This window comes from Bidens hawaiensis, unplaced genomic scaffold (genome assembly GCF_021521415.1).
Source record: "Bidens hawaiensis isolate Kalapana, Puna unplaced genomic scaffold, B.hawaiensis_p1.1 tig00038691_1, whole genome shotgun sequence".
Classification (NCBI taxonomy): Eukaryota; Viridiplantae; Streptophyta; class Magnoliopsida; order Asterales; family Asteraceae; genus Bidens; species Bidens hawaiensis.
Window position 1 is genome coordinate 8728 of NW_027496809.1, and position 25319 is coordinate 34046.

The following is a 25319-nucleotide window of genomic DNA, read 5'->3' on the forward strand; positions in this document are numbered from 1 at the left end:
AGTACATGATGTGGACATCTTCCCAGAAGACTTTTGTATCTCTCCCATGCTGCGTGTAACGACTCATCATCATCGGCCCGGAATCCGGTAATGCTGGCTCGGTATTTGGCAGTTTTATTAGGCGGAAAATATTTGAGGAGAAACTGTTCAACCATCTTGTCCCAAGTGGTGATGGAACCAGAGGAAATAGATTCTATCCATTCCAGGGCTTAACCCCTTAGAAAGAAAGGAAAGAGTTTGAGTTTGATTTGATCGTCTGAACAGTTTTGCATTTTAAAGGTTCCGCAAATTCTCAAGAATCGAGATATATGAGAAAGAGGGTCTTCGTCGAGTAGACCATGAAATTGAACTGAATTTTCCACCGTATGAATGGTGCTTGATTTGATTTCAAAATTTTCGGTGATTTCGGGTGGAGCCACTCCATTGTCGTAGCCTTCGAGAATTGGCTTGGCATACTAGCTCATGTTCGGCTCATTGTTCTGGGCCGCCATCATTTATTCGGTTTGATTTTCTCCTGATGTGGTGGCGTCTACTGACTCGTCTTTGATTGCTTAGGCAGTTTCTGTAGTCTGTTTACGTGCTCATTGACGAAAGAGTCGTTCCGGTTCAGAAATTGGAGAAACAAGCACAGGCTCAAAAGGAGAAGACATACATGGGACTAAATCAAAGTTAAAAACTAAAGTAAAAGTTAGTTAAAGTTAAACTAAAGGTTAGTTGAAGTTAAACTACGAGTTAGGCTAAGCTTTTAAAATACTAAACTAAAGTCTAAGTTAATTAAGCTAAAGTAAAGGTTAGGTAAATAAAGGTTAAAATTAGGCTAGCCGTAAAATTATATAGTTTAATAGTTAGTAATAAAAATAAAATAGAAGTTAAAAATGTATACAATTGTAGACAGTGATTAAATTAAAACTTGGATCGTTCTTAGAAACGTACCGTGTCCCCGGAAACGGCGCCAAAAACTTGATGTATGCTGTGCGTGTGGTGAAATATAATGGATTGGATGATTTAACTTTTGCACAAGATCGTGTTTTAAATTTATAAAAATCATTTCTACAAAGACTAGACACACACAAAATAGGCAAGTGTACCTATCGTATATGTAGAATAGTGTTGGAAAGAACCAAGTATCGATCCGTGGACACAAATGTTTCTAATAATGAATCGTTGTTTTACTTTAATAGGAGGTTTTAATCATTTTGGAGTTAATTTTTGAACTTTTTATAAAATATAAATACTTATATATAATATATAGGTGACCAAGACGAGAAATTCTAAACAAGTAGTTCAATTATATGAAGGTTACCATCTAAGATCAAGAATCCACTCCATTTTATCCTCTATAATTTATATGTAGACATGTGGTAAACTTGCCGTAATAATATATGATAGATAGCTCCTCATTTCTAAGCGATCATCTATGGCATAAAAGAGAGTAGCATGCGCATTTTAAATTCGACCCTTTCCTAATGTCATGCTACCTCAAGGATGTCAATTTAAGTTGGCAAGTAGTTTCGTAAAGTAGAAAGATTAGGATTGACTTCGATTTCTCAAATACCAATTCTAACAACTTCGGGTGGTTATAGTTCATCACATAACCTCCCCTTGGTTGATTTAAGTAGGTTATAATTACGCATTCCGTTAACATATAATTTCTTTAACTAGCATGATATCCTAAGCAATTGTGTTAGCGATGCCATTTTCGGATTACCAAAACTTAGAGAAATAGATCATAACTTATATCTCATCATTTCTAAATACTATATAAGGATCCATGTTTCGATAAGTTATCAAAGTATTTCTATTTTCAAGAACATGAATCGATCATGAATGATTGCCAATATAATTGGCAATCACCAACTTTGAATTGTTGAATTAAGATGGTGAAATATTTCTCATCAAAAGATAATTGCAAGATAACCATGTACTTTACTAGACTAAACCCCATGTCTTATATAATTATCAAGTAAAGCAAAGCTTCTTCATAGATATTAGATGGTAAATGGAGTTTAGCTCATAATAAGCATAGTTATTAGAATGGATGATGATAACAAACACATGATTAAACTTGAACAATCTAACCAAATGTGGATGAATCTTCCTTCTTAATGATGATGATGATGATGGTTGATGATGATGATCTCCAAGCCTTCAAACTCTTCACTAGATCTTCAATATGAGTGCTAGTGGGCGTTTTTATAAGTGAAAACCGGATAGAACTCTCTTCAAGGCACACCAAATGAGTGCAACATGAGCCACTATTTATAGGCAATCTGGAGTGAGAAGCACGGCCTCGTGCCTTGGTGGGCACGCCCCCGTTCTTTTTGACATGTGTTGAATTCTTTTTGTCTTTTTCTTGAAGGTGACCACGGCCCCGTGGGCAAGTGGCACGGCCCCGTGCTTTTGTTCCCAGTTTTTGTCTTTTCTTGTAGATTTTTGTCTTTTCTGGTGTTCAAAAGCATGGGGGCGTGTTTTTTGAGGCATGGGGGGCATGTTTCTTGATTTTCTTTCGTTTTTCTTCGTCTTTTCGCTTATTTCTTCGTTTGGGACTTGGTTTCACCTGAAATTGTATTTTATTATGATAAGTAGCTTTTTGTGCTATGTTATTTGATAGAAATTGCAGTTTTATGTACATCAGACCACATTATCTAAGAGAGTCTAACTTGAACGATCTACAACGTTTTTACACGGCACATGCAAGGGTGCATGGTTTACCCGGCATGATCGGGAGTGTAGATTGTATGCATTGGGAATGGGCTAATTGGCCAACTGCATGGCGAGGTCAATACAAACGAGGTGACTGAAAGAGACCAACGGTCAATCTTCAAGCGACTGCTTCATACGACCTTTGGATTTGATCGACATTCTTTGGTGTTTATGGTTCCAACAATGACATAACCGTCTTAAAACAGTCAACTGTGTTGGAGAGTTACATATCTGGGACCGTTCCCGTCGTTTCGTTTCGGGCTAACGATAACTTCTACGATCATGCATACTATCTGGGCGATGGAATATATCCAGAGTATGCGATTATCGTGAAAACATTTAAAGACGCATTGGATGAAAAAAAAACAGCATTTTAAGAAAGTACGAGAGTTTGCGAGAAAGAATATCGAGAGGTGTTTTGGGGTTCTTCAACAACGCTGACATTTTGTTAAAAAACCTTGTCGTCTATTGTCTTTCGAAAGAATGAAAAGTGCTATGTATCCGTGTATCATAATGCATAACATGATCATCGAAGACGAGGGAGAATCAATATGTCCAACTTTCATACCGGACTCGGATCCACCACGAACTCCAACAAGTATGTAGCAAAGACTTGAAAGCGCATATTTCGTGCGGTCAAGAGATGTACATAACACACTTAAGGGTAGGGGTGTGCATGGGTCGATTTGGGGCGGTTTTTGGCTAAACTCATAACCATAACCGATATAGCGGTTAATAGATAACCATAACCATAACCGATCTGTCATTCGTTGCTGACGTATTTTCTTACATTTTGCAGGTGAACAAGTTTAGCACATGGAGTGACGAAGTGCTTATATATCCGATGGCTCGGATTTTATTTTGTATAAACATAAATGGTGGTTTGTAAACATAAACAAGTAATCTTTTGTTAACGCTAAACGGGTATTTTATAATCCCGTCTTTGAATGTATATATAAAAGCTATGTTTTGATCCTTAAAGTTTTATAAGTCTTCCGCAAACTAATGCAACTCTGATTTATTTACAACTGTGGTACCAACTTATGGGTCACGCTCCTAGGCCTAAGACGGGGGTGTGACATTTTTCAAAACATGAAAACACGTAAGGAAAAATTATAATATGCAATGTCTTTTTTATTTAATGACTTTGTATTTCATTGAATTTTAACGATATATTTTGTTATGATAGTGACATTGCATTTTATTTATCTAACCGAATGATCAACCCAACCCGACCCAACCCATTTGGGCGCGGAAATTTAACGCCGGAAAAAAAAATCAAGCATCGAAAATTCCGAACCCATAGAAAAAAGTTTTTGGCTCCGTCACTGCAATCAACCCAACCGATTTGCTTTGTCCTTCTTTACAACCGCAGTTAACGATTTATCTTAAAAACTTTTATTAAAACCAGTTAAACTGTTATTTCTTTGTTGTATTTATTTCGATCGAATGGGATAAGTTACTAAAAGGAGTCCAGGTACGATGTTGTTTGCCATAAAACAAAAAAAATCATGCGGGCACGTCATATAAGTTTTCTCGCTTATAATTGTCAACTCATTGACTATTTCGAAATGATAACATTTTTTAATTGTTAAAATTCACAAAATGAACCTTGTGTCAACAACAGAAAATTTTCAAACCCTTTTTTATTATAGTTAAAAAATAAATAAAAAGTTATGTGTATTAGTATAAATATAGAGAGCTTCAAAGTTCTAAATCCTATAACTAGTTTCAAAATTGAATATAGTCATGGGGACTAAGCTCTATTTTCCCTTTTCATGTATTTTCTTTCTTTTTCTCTTTGTTATACCCGTCTTTTCCCATTTTCCATATCCTAACTTACAACCAAATGATTTATTCCACAATAACACAAACCCGTCACCTTTCGGGTTCCTTAAAAACATGCAAGGGTGTCGTAAGGGTGAGAACGTAAAAGGCATACACGATCTTAAGAAATATCTTAGTCATTTTGGATATCTAAACTACCAAAACAACTATAATGTCACAAATCCTGAAGAAGATCATTTTGATGAGGAGCTTGAGGCGGCCATTAAATCATACCAAGTCTATTACCATCTCAATGCCACTGGGACGCTTGATAAGCCAACGGTGTCCAAGATGGTTAAGCCTCGTTGTGGTTTTCCTGATAAGGAAACTCATCAACATAGTGATGAATCTTTACACACGGTCTCTCATTATCGATTCTTTCCAGGAAAACCAAAATGGCCTAAGGGTAAAAGGCATCTGACTTACGCTTTTGGATCACGTTTTCCTACACGATTCATGCCTCCCGTTGCACGAGCTTTTAAAAAATGGGATATAGCTTCTCGATATTTCACATTTTCAAGAGCTAAAACTTATCGAAGTGCTGATTTAAAGATTATTTTTGCTCGTCGAGCCCATGGAGATGGCGCCCCCTTTGATGGGCCTGGTGGAGTATTGGCCCATGCTTTTGCCCCTACGGATGGAAGGTTACACTACGATGCGGATGATCGTTGGGCGGTTGGAGCAGTCCCAAATGCTTATGATGTTGAGACTTTAGCATTACATGAAATAGGACACTTACTTGGTCTTGGTCATAGCCAAAATCAAAATGCAATAACGTGGGCTACGTTTAGGGCAGGAGTAACAAAAGGATTGAATTCAGACGATATACGAGGGCTTCGAGCGCTATATGGAAGTTAGTCTTTTCTAATAAAACGGCAACTTAGTCATTTTCGAAGAATGAGTGTTTGTTTTCTTTTATTACTACAATGTCGTAAATTGCATCGTGCTTGATGGTTAAGTTTTGTTGAGGGTTTCGATTTTTATTCAGAATGTCACGTTCCTAATAAATCTTTGTTTCGTTTATACTTTTTTTTTGTAACTGTGTTCCCTCGTTTGTAATAACAATGTCTTGTAGTGGTGTTAAAGTTTAAAATTAAAGTGATGATCCATTAACTAATTAAGCATTAAGCTTGTAAGGTGTTTCAAGTTCTTTCAATCAAGCTACAATTACTTAAATGGGGGAAATCAAATACAAAAACCCATAAGCGACCCGAACTAGTTTTATTGATGGGTTTAAGTATGGCACGTCAAGGTGGTTGAAAAATTGACCCGTTTGAAATTGACTTTAAATAAAGTAATGGTGTTCGTCCCCAAGTGTTGAGAGTTCTAGGCTTCTAGCTAGTCCCATGGTGACATGAGTGTAAAATTAGGAGTTTAGAAAGTATACGAGTTATATTTTTAAAATATAAAATTAAAACAAATAAACACATATTACTACAACCAAAGACTAGCACATTTATACGTGTACAAAGAAAGACAAAGAATGCTAGAATTGATGAGAATCATGGCTTTAAATGATGAAATTTGGGTCTTGCGAGTTGTGGCTAGAAGAACCGGCTGCCAAGATTTAAATAGCTCAACCGAGCCGAAATGAAAACGCCCGCAGGTCCTAGTTGTATTGTTTAGTTTTAAAATTTAGTTTGGGCTTAATAACTTAAATAGATGAAATAAAAAAAGTTTTGAGTCCAATATATATAAAATGATTAAGGTCCATACGTTTTTATTAAAAAATTTTAAAATATATATATAAAAATTTTGGCCCTCGAAAATTATGGCCTTCCAGCTGGTTTTGCAACTCACACTACCCTAGGGCCGCCCATGCGGCTAGGGCATGATCTGGTTTGTCATTTATGTCCATTACTTATTGGTGTGTAACTCTAGTCTCCAAACGTAACCAAATTATACCCTTTCAGTCCTATGTCTCGTTCATTCTTCTCCGATTGGTCCAAGTAAAGTTTGTTAATTACTAGATCAACTTTGTATTAACGAGAGACGTGACCCACAAACTCGCAAATGTTTGTGACAAAGCGCTCTTTCTATAAGAACAAAGGAGAAGAATAGAAACCCTTACAATGTGTTCTCTAGACAATCCACAATACACTGATGATTTTAAAACCTTATTTACACATTAATTTCATAACTAATCACTATTAATAGATTGAAATCAACAATTCTTTTTACAAAAATTCTAAGAAATGTATGGTTTTTATGCATCTAGGAATAACACCACACATTTTTGTATTCCTTTGAAAAACAAGCATTGATATGAAATATCAAACAAACCGCTAACCATATATCTCCCGATCTCCGGTAAGAAATCCCTGACGATATTTAGCTTGCCCGACAATGTTAGCATGGGGAAAGGAAGAGAGGTTGAGGTTAGACAAGGAGAACACCGAGAAGATGCTTGAACAAAGGGGGTTAATGTTGGAGATGAAGGCCAAAGAGATTAATCAAAAAATCGAGACTCAGAAACCTCTCCAGACGGAAGCCGATCTTTTGTTTAAGTTCAGATCTTTATGCAAAGTAAGTATGCTAATTGACATTGATCGATTAAGGAAAACTTTTGAATGATTATTGATTAGTCGTGTCCATATATGTTTCAGAGGGTCCGACCATTGAGAGAGAACGAACAGCAAAATATTAAGCGACCAGTGAATGATTTGGATTTGTCGTCGCTATGATTCGGTTTCATATGATCGTGATCGATTTTATACATTTTTTTATGGATTATGAATCGGAAGAAGATTGATTCGAGCGAAATGACTTGTAATTTGAACGTCGATGAGATGAAATTTAATGCATGTTATAAATGGGTGTTTAAAGCAATTGAAACTGGCCCGAATTTAAATCAAGTCAAAATGTGACTAGATCTGTTAGGAAGTATTAATTTAACAACAATTCCGATTTTATACGTATGAATAGGATTGTTCAAAAAGCTGCTGACTCGAGGGTCGCTTAAAATCAGCTGGTTTTCTAAATAAGTCGAACCCGAGCCATGATAAGTTGGTTCGTTGACTCACTAGTTTGGCTCATTTTAAAGCCAAATTTTAAACCTAAGTTCAATATATCGATTACAAATTTTGTACTCTATAAATTTCATATTAATATATAAAGTTCATATTAATATGTTTAAATTTTATTTAAAAAGAAAAAAAAAGACGCGCTACAAGCTGGCTCAAGCTTTTTTATGAGCTTAGCTAGAGATCGATCAACATTTCAGCTTGCCACTCTTTGAACTTCGAGTCCCAATCCAACGTTGGCTCGACTCGACTTGTTTAAATCCATACTTTCAAGCATTTATTCATGACACTAATTAGTATGTTACAACGGCTAAATCGCAACTCTAATGTAACAAGCGTGGTTTATTTATTCATTATTGTACACACACAAGCATTTTGGATTATTTTGTTTATTATTTACATTGCATCATAGTTGCACAATATTATTGTTGTCCATTACGGTAGAATGCAAAACGCGAATAGTGTACCTCCGGGAGTAAAAGTCGGATCAAAAGCTCCAAGACTGAATTTGTAACCGTTTCCGACATACACACAACCATTGCTAATAGACATGCCACCATACACGGTGGCTCCTGTGTCATACGACCATAAAATTTCCCCGGTTGCAGCACTCAGAGCATAAATAGGTCCGGTCCCATTGGTTGACCCAGCAAACACAACACCGTTGGCTAAACTCACTGGGCCACTTGCAGTCGCGTTGCTAGGATTTTGAGTTGACCACAAGACTTTCCCAGTTGTGGCATTCATTGACACCCATCCGCCGCTAGTCGTGGTGATATTTGATGGCTTTAAAGTAAAATTACTTCGCAAACTATTGGCGATGTTTGTATAAACCGCCTTTTCGTCTGTCGCCGAGCCCCATGTACCTCCTCCACCTGGGCCCCCGGGTCCTGCTTCCTACAATAACCATTGTCCGGACTCAGCACGCATACATACATTAATGATTAAACACACCCTTTAATTTTACTACTAATTAAATATATATCTATGCAATTGTCTAGTAAAGGACTGCAACATTTAACCTCATAAAAAGTGCATATTTTACATACACTGATATCACTAGACAACAGCATTTACAATGCTTAAAGTTTATAAGTTTATTTTTTTAGTTTACACATTAATGACTTGTCCTCGACAAGATATTAGAATTGCGCATTTGCGATCCTCTTTGGTTGTAAGTTGGTCGCATATAGCTGATGCAACTACTTTGCGACCTAAATGAGTTTGTCGAATCCTGCCTTGCGACCAAAGATGTGACCACTTTTAGCAACCAAAATAGCTAGCAGCCACAATGTCTGCAACTGGTAATTTAGGACCGGTTGCGACCACACTTTTGTGACTAGGTTGCTACCACGTACAATTAAATAGTAATTTTCACATTGTTTAACAAGTCAGCTAATACTTTCATGACTTTAAAATATGTAGTTTTGTCCCAACACTACCATATTTGGCTAGGGGAATGTCAAATCGATCCCAAAGTATTTTGCCGCAGAATAGTAACGTCACAAGTCGTAACCTTTGTCCTAATATATGTTTCGTGGCTTTTGTTAGGGAAATGATTTTGGGCGTGTTTAGCAATCGAAGGATTCAAGTAATTGTCGCTTGATTTTTTGACTGATTTTGTGACATAGATAAATCAGTCGTTATTGTAAAGGGTTTCATTCAGTCGATAATGCTCATAGCGTCGCTAATTTTCATTTTTGTTTCAATTAAGTTGTCTAATTGATATTTTGTGAAAAGAAATATAATTACCATAGACCAAACAATGCTACCGTTGTCCCGATCCAAAGCCCAAGCAATACCGCTCTTTTGTACCAAGGCCACAACGTCGCGCTTTTTTCCAAGGTCATTAACGCTTAAAATCATCGGTGCTTCCCCGAAATCTGCATCCGGATTAGGGCCAGGCGGACACCCCGGTGTAGAAAGATTATTACAAGCAAAAAACCAGACGTCATAACCGCCTAACTGTCTATACCAGTTGATGTGTCCCGAATCCAAATCAAGTGCTAGAACTGAATTGGAATGGTTATCGGGCTCTATGCACTTATCTTCTTCGGTTGGTGTTGTTTGGTTGTTTTGTGCTTCTTGGCATTGTGTGACATTTAATGGGGCGGAATACAAGTTTCCAGTGGCGATGTAGACCTCATTCCGGTGAATGTCGATAGACGGGCTGCTGCCCCATATGCCCGCACCGGAGTATTCATGTTTGCTAACGTTGTTATCTGGTAGCATGTAGGTTTGCCACAAGATTTTACCATTTGAAGCATTTAACTTGAAAAAACTGCCTCTAAATGTACAACATGCTTCAATGCTTGAGCTTTCTTCAGCTGAAGATGTTCCCACATAGAATGCACTACACACAATCATCAACTTATATAATACTTATCCATAATCAAGATAGCTTGTATACATGAGAAACCGACGATTCGGTTATGATTTTATATTGACCGGCTTTTATAGTTCGTTGATAGTTACAAGTGTATAAATTATCAAATTAATTAGCATTAAACCAACCTTTTACCTTTATATGTTTTAAAAATAATATGCAATATGTCGGAAAAACTTTAAGGTTTTTGTTTTATAAATAATAGATTAGTTGTGTATACTTTTTTATAAATAAAAAAAATACTGCTAATATTATATTTTGTCCAAGATATAATTGATTTATCGGTTGAAAATTCTAGCTATAATCCGACCATTGATATCCGAAGTGGATAACCAAATTAACCGAGCCATTTTCTTATGAATGAATTAACTGAATCATTTATAATCAATACGTGTTACTAAATATAATAAAATTTGCTTATATATTTCTTTTAATCCCTAAGGCCCTAACTGAACCTAATTAAATTTTTTTTTAAATGACAAATTTTGGTCACATGAGGACTTGAACCCAATACATGCTTTAAAGACTTTACCTTCGCTAATAAACCAACCGCATAAGGCCTACCCATTGGTACCTAATTTAGATTAAGTGATTAGTTGTTTTGGATAGGGAAAATAAAATATATACGGAGTACTATACTTGATCATACTAAAATACTATTTCTTATTGTATTTGACTTTATGTAATTTTAAATTCAATGCGTGTACAATTATTCGCATATTGCAATCAGCAGTCAATTGTTTACTTTATTTTTGTGCACATCACCAGCAAATTTTGTGTACTTTGCACATTTTAATTGAATTAAACTAGAAAACTTTTTTAATACTTGTTGCTTTTTTTCTCAGAAAACAAACAGATTCAAGTGAATTGCCAACATGAAACAAATATATACCTTTTATGGTAAGTTCCGGACATGGTGATATAAGCCGCGTAATGTGTATCGAGTTGCGTAGACCAGACGAGCTCACCGTTGGCAATGTTAAGCCCTATGATATAAGCCGGACCGTAAATGCCAACGATCAAAATCTCATCAGCAACAGCAGGGGTTGTTCTTGACACGGTCCAGTTAACTCCTTGTGTGAGTTTTGTTGTGTTAATCCCGGTTAACTGTTTCAAGATTTTTTTGCCAGATGACCAACCCGTTTGATGCATTAAGCGTGTATATGTTCCCATTCCAACTCGGGAAATAGATGGTGTTGTTGTATATTGTTGGAGTCGCGGTTATATCTCTTCCTGCTACAAACTTCCATTTCAGCCTAAGGTTAGCCACGGTTTTAGGACTGATCTTTGTTTCGTGATAAGCGTATCTACGGTTATGTAGATCTCCACCATGATTCGTCCAGTCAGATGACTACAACATTAAACAAAAGATTAAAATGATGGATACAGTAGTTAAAACAATATAGTTTATGTCATCTTTAAATCCTTAAAATGAGACAAGAACACTTACTTTAGCTGATGTTCGGATTAGGAGTAACGACCAAACGAGGATGGCGAAGTAGAGGTAATTCGGTGCCATGAAAATGGTAGGATCTGTATTTCAATGGAGACTTGAAATCTATTTTGAATAAAACTTTAGTTAAACTTAATTGGAATTTGAAGTAATCTTTCTTTCTTTCTTGTTAAACAAGTTTGTCATTTTTAAAAAATCTAAGATAACTGTCAAAGTCTTTATCTACCTCAGCTGACCACAGTTGCCATTTATCTTTTACATTTAATAGTGTTACAATGTTAAGGAAAAAAACTAAGTTGAGGACTTCTTAGTATAATATAACTTGACATGAAATTAAATTAAATATGCTAATTTTGGAGTAAATGATCGAGTGTGTGTCATGAATGGATGGATACGTTAATGACACGATTACGAAAAACAATTTGTGAGGGTTTATTACATATGGGTAGGTCGGACCGTGAGTGGAAAATTCAAAACCGTCTGAAATTATAACTTCTTAAATAAATGTGTACCCACAGCCACATTTGTGAGGGGTTAAGCACCATACCATTGTACCCAAGGGCTTGGCATACCTAGTTGTATTAATGTGTATATTTAAGGTGATTGTGGGTTCTAGTTTAAATATAGTTAAGGTGTTTCTATCTAAGTGATTGAGGGTTCTAGTCACATGAGAAACATTGGTGTACTCGTGTATATTTAGAAGTAGGTTCAGAAAGTAATTTGTGATTTATATGTTCAAAGTATAAAAGGTAAAAATAAAAAATAAAAAGGGTGAATTACAACAATCAAAGTTGTGTGTGTGTACACATAAAAAGAAACAAATAAAAATTGTTAAAATTGAGGAAAGATCACTGACTCTAATTAAATCAGGGTTCTAAATGACGGATTTTGGGTCTTGTGAATCTCGACTGGGGCCTGATGCAGTTCCTAAAAATCATTCTAACTGTTACTTATAGTTCATGCATCTCTAGTCTCTAGCCCAAGTTATGTACGTCATTTTAAAGTTGAGTCCTTCTATATCTCGCTCGCATCGTTTCTCATTGGTCAAAGTATAAGTATGTTAACTACTAGATCAATTGCGGCGCAGGAGATACGCGACTCATAAACTCACAAATGTGTATGACAAAATTCCCTTGCTATAACTAATGAAAATTTTTTATTGATAAAGTGTTCCTAATTTACAAAGGATCCGACAGTTGAGAGAGAACGAACAGCAAAATAAGCAACCAGTGAAATAATGAATTAGATTCGCCATCTTTTTTATTCCATTTCGTATGATCACGGGTGTTTTTTAATGATTTTCATATTCTGAATCGGAAGAAGAAAGATCCGAGTGAAATGACTTGTAATTTTCTGAATATCAATGAGATGAAATTGAATACAACATAACATATTATGGAGTGGTGTATAAAAACATTTGTAACTTCCGTTGACTGTTTAAATGTCTTTAAACACCCCTCCATAATATGTACAATTTCATCTCATTGATTTTCAAAAAATTACTAGTCATTTAACTTGGATCTTTCTTCTTCCGATTCAGAATCTGAAAATCACTAACGTTTTGAAAATCCGGATTTAACGTTCGGATATATATTTGTGGCCCGAAACCGGCTGTTTGATTCCAGCTTTTCAAGCGGTTCGAGAATCATTTGAAATTGGCTCGCTTTGCAAAGAAGCCGAACCCAATCCATGGTAAGCTGGCTCGTTGGCTCAAATGTTTTGACTCCTTAAAACTAAATGTCAAGTTTTATTAATATATATATAAATCATACCCAAAATATATGACCTAAATTTAACATGTGTTCAAAGGTATAATACTTAAAATAAACAAGCTACGGGTGGGCTTGGGTTTTTTATGAGTCGAGCTTGAGCTCATCATTTTAACTCGTCAAAACAAACAAGCTGAGTTGAGCAAGCCGAAGACTACACGGCTTGACTCGACTCGACTCGTTTATAGCCGTACATTCAACGATTTATTTACACTAATTCGGATATTAAGACAACAAAACCACAGCTCTAAAATAACAAGAAGTGTGGGTTATTTGTTCATTAATTATTGTACACACACGATTTTGGATTATTTTGTTTATTATTTACATTACATCATAGAAATTGCACAATAACAATGTTGTCCGTTATGGTAGAATGCAAAACGCGAATAGTGTACCTCCGGGAGTAAAAGTCGGTGTAACAGCCCCAAGACTGAATTTGTAACCGTTGCCGACATACGCACAACCATTGCTAATAGACATGCCACCGTACACGGTAGCTACTGTGTCATACGACCATAAAATTTCCCCGGTTGCAGCACTCAGAGCATAAATAGGTCCGGTCCCATTGGTTGACCCAGCAAACACAACACCGTTGGCTAAACTCACGGGGCCACTTGCAGTCGCGTTGCTAGGATTTCCCGTTGACCACAAGACATTCCCGTTTGCGGCATCTATGGACACCCACCCGCCGCTATTTGTCGTGATATTTGACGGCTTCAGTGTAAAATTACTTCGCAGCCCATTGGCAATGTTTGTATAAATTGCCTTTCCGTCCGTAGCTGAACCCCATATACCTCCTCCATTTGAACTTCCGGGTCCCGCTTCCTACAATAGCCATTTTACGGTCTCATCACGCATACATACATACATACATACATACATACATACATATACAAAAGCATTAACATTGTTTAATAGAGTTTATGTTTTCAGTCTGCACATTAATGGTGTGTCCCTTCCGAGATAATAGTATTCCGCATTTGTGATCCTCATTTCGGTTGTAGATCGGTTGCAAATGGCCAATGCGACTGCTTACGACTGAAATGAGGATCACAAAAATGGTAATCCTTTTTTGCGATCGAATTTGTGACCACTTTTAGCGACCAAAATAGCAGTGGCTATTGCGACTGATTTTTGGGACCTCTTGCGACTGCACTTTTGTGACTAGATTGTGACCACATTAACTTTCTTTAAATAGTAATTCACATTTTTTTTATTTAAGCCTGCAAATATTTCAAGACTTTTAATTTTTGACCTTTTGGTCACCTGTGTTCATTTATCATTGCCCAGGCGTTCATCATTGACTCCATGTCACATCATTTATATGTATTTTGGCGCACTTCAAAACAAAACAAAAGTAATAAAGTTGCGTAATTGAACATGCATGACTATGAAAATGACATTTAACTCAAAAAGTGAAAATAAATAAAATATCACCAATTTACCCCTGACTTAACGGACAAAATAGACGGGGTTTGAAAAGAAGTAATAAAAGGACATGTTTTGAAATGTCAGGTAGTTGTAATGAATTCAAAAACAGTACTAAAATTGTGTAATTGAAAAAACCATATGCATGAATATGATGATGGAACTGATTTTGTGACATAGATTATTACGAACAATTTTGCTCAGTCGCAAATCGATGATGGAAGTCAATCAGGCGCTATTTTGTAAGGGGTTTCATTCGATCGAGATAGTACTCATAGCGTCACTAAGTATTATATTTGTATTTAAATTGTCTAATTGAAATATTATGAAATGAATTGTTACCGTAGACCAAACAATACTACCGTTGTCCCGATCCAAGGCCCAAGCAATGCCGCTCTTTTGTACCAAGGCCACAATGTCACGTTTTTTTCCATGGTCATTAACGCTTAAAATCATCGGTACTTCCCCAAAATCAGCATCCGGATTAGGGCCAGGTGGACACCCCGGCGTAGAAAGATTATTACAAGCCAAAAACCAGACGTCATAACCGCCTAATTGTCTATACCAGTTTATGTGTCCCGAATCCAAATCAAGTGCTATAACTGAATTGGAATGGTTATCAGGCTCGATGCACTTATCTTCTTCGGTTGGTGTTGTTTGATTGTTTTGTGCTTCTTGGCATTGTGTGACATTTAATGGGGCGGAATATAAGTTTCCAGTTGCGATGTAGACTGCATTGCGGTTAATGTCGATTGACGGACTACTACCCCATAAGGCAGCGCCTGCGCATTTGTTGCTACTACCGTTGTTGTCCGGCAGCATGTAGGTTTGCCACAGGATGTTACCATTTGAAGCATTTAACTTGAAAAATGCCCCTCTAAATGAACAACATGCTTCAATACTTGAGATAACTTCTTCAGCCGAAGATGTTCCCACGTAGAATGCGCTACACACAATCATCAATTTATATAATACATATCAATAATCAAAATAGCCGATCGATTTGCATGAGAAACCAATGATTCGATTATGATTTTATATTAACCAGATTTTATAGTTCGATTATATGTGTATAAATAACCAAATTAATCGACATTAAACCATCCTTTTACCTTTATATGTTTTAAAAATAATGTGTAACTAGTAATTTACCCGGCCACGTGCTGCGACGGGTTCTAGAATTGGATAAACATGTAAAAAAGCATTAACAGTTGACAATTTACGGTGTTGCAAAATGCAACATTATAATTCTGTTGTTAGTCATAACTATATTAGTGCATAAAATTAAATAAAAAAAATAAAAAAATAAAAGCGAAGAGATATTTCGTATCCAAAGTGGCTATGAGAAGTGTTGGAAAAGAGATGACAAAATACCTTGGTGATTTTCAATTCGGGGTGGGGATCCTGAGTGGATCGGAAGCGGTGCTTCATAGCGCGAATAAAATTCTTAACATATTCCACTCTGATGGGTCGTTGGCTTTGCTTACTGTAGATTTTTCTAATGCCTTCAACTTGGTGGATAGGACCACAATCCTGCAGGAGGTTCGTGCCAGATGCCCATCTATTTCCCTTTGGGTTAATTTTCTTTACGGGCAACCGATTAGGTTATATGTGGGGAATGATTGTATCTAGTAAACTACCGGGGTTCAACAAGGCGATCCTTTAGGACCCCTTCTCTTTGCATTAGCCTTACACCCACTCATTCATCGGGTACGGGATGGTTGTAGGTTACTTTTCCACGCATGGTACTTAAATGATGGCACGATTATAGGAGGCCCATTGAAGTGGCTAAAGCCTTAGATATTATTAGATCCGAGGGGCCAAGTTTGGGGCTTTAGCTTAATATTAAAAAGACCGAAGTATTTTGGCCGTCGTGCAATGGGGTAAAGGCAAAAGTAGGTTTATTTCCTATTGGGATTGGGAGACCGGAGTTAAGGGTAAAACTCCTTGGAGTAGCGGTTAGCCGGGACGCTGAGTTTATCAGTAGTTTAGCCATTACTAGAGCTTCAAAACAATGGAACTAATGAGATGTCTTTCTCGCCTGCGTGGCCCTCAATGTGAGCTTCTCTTGCTTCGTTCATGTATGGGTGTGGCTAAGTAGTTTTTCGGACTCCGAACATGTCAGCCTGTGTTTGTTAAGGAAGTTGTCTCTGTTTTTGACAAAGGGCTTCGAGCGACGATTGAGGATATTGTGGTATGTGGGGGTCCGTTTTTTTGGTGATTTTCAATGGAGATTGGTCTCTCTCCCTATCCATTTTGGAGGCTAAGGGTTATCTTCAGCTGAAGATGTTTCCACCTATGCTTTCGTAGCCTTGAGAACACAATCTTGGACTCCGATTTTGCGTGATTGTGGTGTTGATGGGTTAGACTCCGACTTTGGGTGTGCGATGGATTGTTTTCACAACTCTATTCCTGATCTTGATCTTGGGTGTGCGATGGTTCGTTAATAAGCCCCCCCCCCCCCAAAGTTTGGTCTGTCCTCTCGGTAGAGAGCGGTATTAGAATGTCTTCAGACTCCTCATGCTCAAGACTTTTTGACTGTCACCCCCATCGAAGGGTTAGGCCAGCACATGTCAGCAGGGGAGTATCGAGCCATTCTTAAGTATCGTTTAATGATCCCCCATGTTCCCAGTTGATGAGCCATGCCCGGTCTGCCGTAAAGTTTGTTTAGATAATTTTGGTGAACACGCGATTCACTGCAAAAGAACTCCCGGGGTTTAAATATAGACATGGTGTGGTCAGGGATGTCCTTTGTGATGTGTTAAAACGGACAGGAATCTCGGCAAAAAAAGAGGCTCCTGTGAATTTCTTGTCGGATCCGGATCCGCGTGAAGGAAGGTCCACTCTCCGACCAGCGGAAATTCTTATCTATACAAGAGACTATGTGTTCAGATACGCAGATGTCTTCGTTTTGTAATATCTGGGTGAGCAAGGTTTTAAGGCGTATTGGGTTAACTCTAATGGAAGATCTGGTGGTATTGCAAGTTTGTGGGATCCAAAAGTTTTCCGAAAAGATAACACAATTTTGAATGATAATTTTTTTGTAACTTGTATGCCCCTAAACATAATGTTGATAAGAGAGTCGTTTGGTGGAAGATTCTTAGGATTATTCAGTGTGGGCACGGGTGGTGGGTTGGTTAGGTGATTTTAATGCAGTTAGATGTCATGAGGAAAGGAAGAATTCTACCTTTGATCAAGTGTGTGCCAGGGATTTCAATGAATTAATTGATGAAGCAGATCTTAAAGAATATAATACGAAAGGTATGAAGTATACGTTTATGGCTAGTAGAGGTGATGTTGTTAAACTCAGCAAGATTGACAGGGTTTTGGTGTGATCCGACTTTATATCTAAGTGGCCAAATGCTTGCTTGAGGGCCTTCCCTAGAGAACGGTCGGATCACGCACTGTTGGTTTTGTCTTAGTAGATACTGATTTTGGTCCAAAGCCATTTCAGTTGTTTCATTCATGGGGGAATAGGTCCGATTATGAGGATGTGGTTGGAAAGACTCTTAAAGAGTGTGTTGTTTCAGGTCCCCCATATGTGATTTTAGTGAAAAAAATTTCAAGTATTTAGGAGACAATCTTAAAAGGTGGGTCAAGGATTGTAAAATTAAGGAAAGGGAAAACTTAAAAAAAAAACAAATCAGAAAAAGAAGATTTTAAGTTACTTATGGAGGAAAGGGATCTAGAGGAGGATGAGGTGTGGGTGTGGGAACAATGTAAAAGGGGTATAGAGGATATTGAGGATTTTGGGGCTAAAGATTTAAAACAAGAATCCAGAGTTATATGTGCGTCCTTCGGTGATGATAACACGGCCTTCTTTCATAGTATGGTTAACGGGAGAAAAGTTCAAAACGCTATTCCAGATTTGGAGATTGGCGGGGAATGGATTCTAGACCGACCTTGGTTAAGAAACATGTATACAAGTTTTTTAGAGAGCACTTTCGAGAAAAATTCAAAATTCGGCTAGAGTTGGAATGAAGGGATTAGAACCGTCCCTGCGGACCTTAAACATAGTTTGGTGGCTCCTTTTTCTAAATAGGAGATCAAGTCCGCGGTGTTTAATTGCGGGTAGGACAAAGCTCCAGGACCAGATGGTTTTAATTTTATTTTTGTAAAGAAGTTTTGGGGTTTGCTGGAGAATGACTTTTTTAATATTCTTGTAGCCTTTCATGAGTCTGGGGTTATTAGTTCTGGTTGTGGGTCTTCTTATATCACTTTGATTCCCAAAAGTAAAAACCCTTTGGGTCTTAAGGATTACAGATCTATCATGCTCATTGGGATTATTAGTAAAGTGATTTCTAAAACCTTACTAATCGTCTCAAAAAGGTTTTGGGGGTGTTGATTTCTGAGTCTCATCGACGTTTCTCCAAGACAGGTATATTCTGGATGGGCCTCTCATTGTTTCTGAGCTAGTGAATTGGTTGAAGAAAAAGAATAAGAAGACATTCCTTTTGAAGATAGACTTTGAGAAGGTGTATAACAACGTTAACTGGAATTTCCTGATTAATGTTATGCTTCATATGGGCTTTCCTAACTAGTGGTGTTTGTGGGTTAAAGGGATTTTGGATTCGGCTAGGTCAGCAGTTCTAGTGAATGGGTCGTCGACTTTCGAATTCACATGTGAAAAGGGGCTCATACAAGGAGATATCTCCTTTGTCTCCTTTTTATTTCTGATCGTGATGGAGACGCTTTCTTGGATGTTGAATAAAGCAAAAGAGATATTGGAAGTTCATGTATCCGAAATTTCGGACGTGGATATCACTCATCATTTTTTTGTTATGCTGACGATGCTCTTATTGTTGGCGAGTGGTCTCGGGAGAATATGGAAAAAATAGCTCGGGTCCTTCGGTGCTTTTATTTGTGTTCGGGTCTTCGAAATAATTTACATAAATCCATCTTGTTCGGAATTGAAGTCGAAGACGTCGAAGTGAATGACATGTTGGTCGTGATGGGGTGTAGAAGGGGATTGTTTCCTTTTGATTATTTAGGGATCAAAGTGGGGACAAACATGAATCGCATTGGCAATTGGTCTTTTGTCATTAATATGGTGGAGAAGCGGCCCGCCTCGTGGAAGTCTAAACATTTATCTATTGGAGGAAGAGTAAATCTTATAACATCAGTTTTAGAGAATATGCCTATTTATTATTTTTCACTTTTCAAAGCTCCTTTGGCGGTGATTGAAAAGTTCGAAGGTCTTATGCGAAGATTTTTATGGGGAGGTTTTAGTGAAGAAAAAAAAGATCAATTGGGTTGCTTGGGAGAGAGTGGCGAGGCCGAAGAAACTTGGTGGATTGGGTTTCAATCGGTTAAAAGATACTAATGAAGCTCTTTTACTTAAATGGAGTTGGCGGTTCGAAAAGGATGAGAATTATTTATGGAAGAAACTCATTGTTGTATGTCATGGTGGTACTCGAAGTTGGTCCTCTTTACCGCTAAGGTCAGGGTCTCATGGATATTGTAGAGAGATAGTGAAGATCGGGGAGCGTTCGAATTTTACTTGTAAAAAACTTAATGGCTTTTTTGTGTGGTGTCACTGGGGATGGTGTAAACAATAGATTCTGGTGTGACCCTTGGCGCTCAGAATTTCCATTACGTTGTATGTATCCTAATATTTTTAGATTGGAATCTCAAAAATGGTGCAGCGTGGCGGATAGAGTGAGTTACCAAAATAATGATTGGGTCATGAGATGGGCTTGGCGTCATGATCCTAGATCATCGGTGGAGCTAGATGAGTTATTTGGGGTTCTGTCCAATATATTTGAGTACAACTGGGCTGCTGGGTGTGATAAATGGATTTGGGTTGGATCCAAAGATGGCATGTTCTTGGTTTCTGTACAAAAAAACTTATTATTGATAGCCGACAATATGAACCCTTTTTAAGTTTAAATGGAATGGGCGGCTGCCGATCAAGTGCAATGTTTTGGGGTAGCGAGCGGAGCAGGATAAGATTCCTACTAAAATAGCTTTAAATAAGTGAGGGATGGGTCTTAGCGAGGACAGTTGTCCGTTCTGTGACTCGAATAAGGAATCCACTACTTATATTTTCATAGGTTGTATTCTTGCAGCTTAGATTTGGGATAGGAGTGTCGTGTGGTGTCGTTTGGATCCTATTTTTGTGTTTGAAGTTCGGGATATTCTTGTGTTGGCGAAGGGTTTAAAGAAGTCAAAACTCAACAAAAGGGTGGCTCATTGTATAGTGGTTACGGCTTTATGGAGTATATGGAATGCAAGGAACGAGAAGATTTTTCAGGATAAAGAGGCCAAAGCTTTCGAGGTGGTGTCCAAGATTAAATCTTGCTTGTATTTTTGGATTCGAAATAGGTCTATATTAGTGCACAGAAATTTGACGCTGCGGATATATTATCCTGGCATATGTTTTGGATCAATTATCCTTAGCGTGTGTTCCAGATCTTGTCAGGATCAAGGATCCTCAGTACTTATTACTTACTAATGATTGATCTCTTTGTTATATTAATATAAATGCATGTACAACGGCTATTGACCAAGTCCAACGTATATTTTCACAATCAAAGTCAATAAACAACGTGTTCAATGCATGAAACGGCTACAATAAAGGAATGACTTGAATAGTGGCTAAAAATAGGAGTTTTAGTTATTATTTTTCCTGTATATAAAGAAGCTCTAGTCAGTTAGGTTGACACACACAATTCACTACGAATTCAGCAGCGTACTTCACACACATAGCATTTTCTGTAATCACTGTTAGAGCTTCCGTCTTGTAATACTTTAATTATCCTTAATAAAACTGGTGATAGACGATTTGTCATCACCCGAGGTTTTTGTGCCAGCGATCCGACCAAGATCAAGGGTTTTTCCTCGCAACAAATCACTATGCTCATACATATTTTGTTTACATATTCACTTTCATCATTCAAGCACTAAACCTCACCTTACAAATTTGGTTACATTCTCCTTAATCGATTTTTGACCAAGACAATCTAGATTTAAATCTATAGTATGGAGCGATTGGTGTAAATATCCTTTTGGTTTTATGTAACTTGGTATTCCTTGCAGCCCTCGTTTTGAGGACTTGCAAGTCGTTTTTTTTAATGAAGTTTAATTTTTTTTTAAAAAAAAAAAGGTTCTTTGATTTTTGGTAACGGGTCAGGAAACTATTTCATGATAGATGTATTAAGTCAACATTTTCAAGAAAAGATGCTTGAACGCCAGCTAAGAATTTATGCCTATGTCAATCAAACAAATCAAAACCCAAAACACTAAACTAAAACACAATCCATACAAAGCAATGAAAAAAAGAAACACAACAAATGAATAAAATTCAAAGAAACAAACTGTAATGAGAAAGTTCAAAAAAACAAACTATAATACATGTACTTCCGTGATCTATATATTTTTTTATTTATTTTTCATTTTGGTAAGCTTAATAATAATAAATAAAAATAAAAAAATAGTTTTTAAAAGGGAATTTTACAAGAGTTAAATGTGAAATTCGTTGGAACATCAACGTCGGTAGTTAATTGATAGTTAATAACAGCTTACAATCAGCTGATTGTTAGAAAGTCTAAAAATAGAAATAACTAATTATAAATTTGATTATAACCGAAGCTACACATGATTCACATGAATTGATTGAATATTTTGAATAGGAAAAACAGAATAAAATAACTTATCATATCAAATTGAAATACAATTTATTATGTATTATTGTATTTGACTTTGTGCACTTTTAAACTCAACTCGTGTAAATTGCAATCAATAGTCAACAGTTTTATTTTTTTCGAAATCAATCTTTCTATTATTTATTTATTGAGCTAGGTATGGTTTGTTTCTAATAATTATGGCAATAGCCTTGTTATTAGTAGGTGTTTTAGTTGGTATGGTTGTTTAGAAAATTTGATATTTTTTTCTCTTTTCTAGGAAAACAAACTCATTCAAACAAATGAACATGAAATAAACATACCTTTTATGATAAGTTCCCGACATGGTGATAAGAGCTGCATAAAGACCAGACAAGCTCACCGTTGCTAATGTTAAGCCCCAAAATATAAGCCGGCCCATAAATCCCAACGATCAAAAGATCACGAGCAACAGTAGGGGTTGATCTTGACAAGGTCCAGTTAACCCCTTGTACATATCCTGTTGAATTAAGCCCGGTTAGCTGCCCGAGATTGTGTTGCCATATGACCGGTCCGTTTGATGCATTAAGTGCGTATATGTTTCCATTCCAACTCGGGAAATAGATGGTGTTTTCGTATATTGCTGGAGTCGCGGTTATATCTTTCCCGGCTACAAACTTCCACTTCAGCCTAAGGTTAGCCACAGTTTTAGGACTGATCTTTGTTTCATGATGCGCGTATCTACGATTGTGTAGATCTCCACCGTGGTTCGTCCAGTCAGAACGCTACAAACATTAAACAAATGATGATTACAATAGTTAAACAAGTGTTTGTGTTGTTTATATATCTTTAAAATGACATCAAATTAAACACATACCTTAGCGGACGTTTGGATAATGAGGAACATCCAAACGAGAATGGAGAAGTAGAGGCAATTTGGTGCCATTAAAATCGTAGGTTTGTTTCCCAAAGGAGACTTGTAATGTCTTAAATAAAACTTTATTCAGATTTGGAATTTAAATGATGTTTCTTTCTTATTAAACAAGTTTCATTATTTTAAAAGATTTAAGATAAGTGTGTACCTACCTCAGCTCACAGATGGTATTTATGATTGATCCTTAATATTTAACAGTGTTACAAAATTAAGAGAATAATGATAAGAGGGAAAAAAAACTAAGTTGACAAGCTATCAATTTATAACACGGCTCAATTATATATTATGAGTTAGGTTCTCGTACAATAATTCTTAACGTACAAAAACATATGTGAATCACGCTCAAGCCAAAACACAAAACGTTCAGCCAGAAAAAAAACCGCTCATACGCTCAAGGAAACTCAGTTACACTCATGTCAAAAATTAATTCAATTGAAAATTTAGATTTAATTGTTTGGATGAATTAATGATTAATTAGATATAGGTTGATGATTAATTACCTCAGCTGACCACGTCCAGATGAATATTGTTAATATAAAGGGAAAAAAACTAAATTGGCGACTTGTTAACACGGTATAACTTAACATGAAAATAAAAATGTTAATTTTGGAGTAAATGAGTGCATATGGGCTTGTTTGGTAATAAATGAGCTTTGATGCAAGTGAGATGGTTTTGGGCTTGTAGTAGTTTGTTCAGTGATAAATGTTAATTTAATGTAGTGTTAAACAATTTACACTTTGTTCTTAAGTTTCATTTAATGAGATAAAAGAAATGAAAGAAAAGAAGAAAAGAAATGAAAGAGAATTAGGAGAAAAAAGAAACTAAATAAAAGGAAAAGACGTGATTTTTTTTGTGTTCCAGAGTTCAATGATACAATAAAAACGACAACTTGAAACGAAATAAACACAGTATTACAATTGAAAAGAAACAAAGAGAAAGAATGTACAAAAGCAAAACACGAAGCCCGGCCTTGTTAATTAAACACGCTTCCTTAAATAAAATTTCACATCTTCTTTGAGATATGTCATTTGTACAACAACAAAATCACTTGTAATGACATAGTAGAACTTGTAAGATTTTGAATTATTCGTTCATTATTTAGATACATATATATATATATACTAGCTTTTAGCCCCCGTATTACGGGGGTTTATTTAGGTTTTTGTTTTTAACTGTTTTAATATTTATTTTTTTTGTTATGATCTGTGTTTTATTTTTCAATGAAGTAAGTTTTGATTTAATACGTATATATATTACGTTCATTATATTTTTAATGTTTGGACTCTTTTAATTGAGATGGATAGCTTTATAGTTAAGTTTAAAATAAATATTATTGAGATTTCAAAGACGAATTCAAAGGCTATGTTATTCTCATGGTGATACAATAGTTTCAGGCTTTCAGCAATACATTACTTAAATACACTCAAAACTCATTCTTGTCACTGGCAAAACTTGTAACCAAGTTTTAATGTGTTAGATGAGCAAAGACATTTGATGAGAAAAAATTACCATTTTCAAGCATCTCAATTGCAAACTATAAACAATTAAACTAATTAAAAAGCATGGCCACATGCAGACCATGAGTTTTCCTTATAATTGTAGATGTTGCAGCTACTTTCTACATGTTCTGTAATATATTCAAATGCACATCTTAGAATTTATATCAACTTCAAAATTTTCCTATAAACTTAGCTGGAATCCATAAAAAATCCTCATAACATATAGACATATTATAACAATTTGATCATATATATCATTTATACTATGTGTATCATGTTCCCTTATACAATTTTGAATATCATAATATGTGAATATGGTTAATATTACAGGGGCTGCAACAAAAAGTCTTTTAATCGACTTAAATAGGGAAATGTATTAGAAACATATTCCATTTGATGAGTATTTTTACATTCCGTAATATTTATTTTTTGTAAATAAGGACTATAATCATTTAATGTTGATGGGTTAGCTGTAACAAATGCATTAATTAAAATGTTTATTTAAGATAAAACCACAACCCAAAATCAACCCATTTCGCAACCTCTAGTGGACTAAACAATTTCTTACTTTATGCCACATACAACCGACCAACGATGTTTACCTCTTGGCCGTGAACGCAGACAATTGCTTACAACTGGACACGCCGATACTTGGTATCATTATGCCCAACTAAAGCATCCAAAATCTGCATA

At 36.3% G+C, this 25319-nt stretch overlaps 1 protein-coding gene and 2 pseudogenes across 2 annotated transcripts; 1 reads left to right on the forward strand and 2 right to left on the reverse strand.

Annotated features, from left to right (window-relative positions):
* Positions 1-4202: 4202 nt before the first annotated feature.
* On the forward strand, positions 4203-6026 carry LOC143590619 (metalloendoproteinase 1-like). Its single transcript, XM_077071043.1, has one exon. The coding sequence runs from the start codon at positions 4453-4455 to the stop codon at positions 5386-5388; it is 936 nt and encodes a 311-aa protein (XP_076927158.1). The 5' UTR covers positions 4203-4452; the 3' UTR covers positions 5389-6026.
* Positions 6027-7796: 1770 nt separating this feature from the next.
* Positions 7797-11458, reverse strand: LOC143590613 (uncharacterized; annotated as a pseudogene).
* Positions 11459-13527: 2069 nt separating this feature from the next.
* LOC143590611 (uncharacterized) lies at positions 13528-23139 on the reverse strand (annotated as a pseudogene). Its single transcript, XR_013145501.1, has 4 exons — positions 23071-23139; positions 22538-22978; positions 14935-15538; positions 13528-13989 (listed from the first exon to the last, which is right to left on the reverse strand). The product of XR_013145501.1 is annotated as an uncharacterized LOC143590611 (transcript).
* Positions 23140-25319: the final 2180 nt, after the last annotated feature.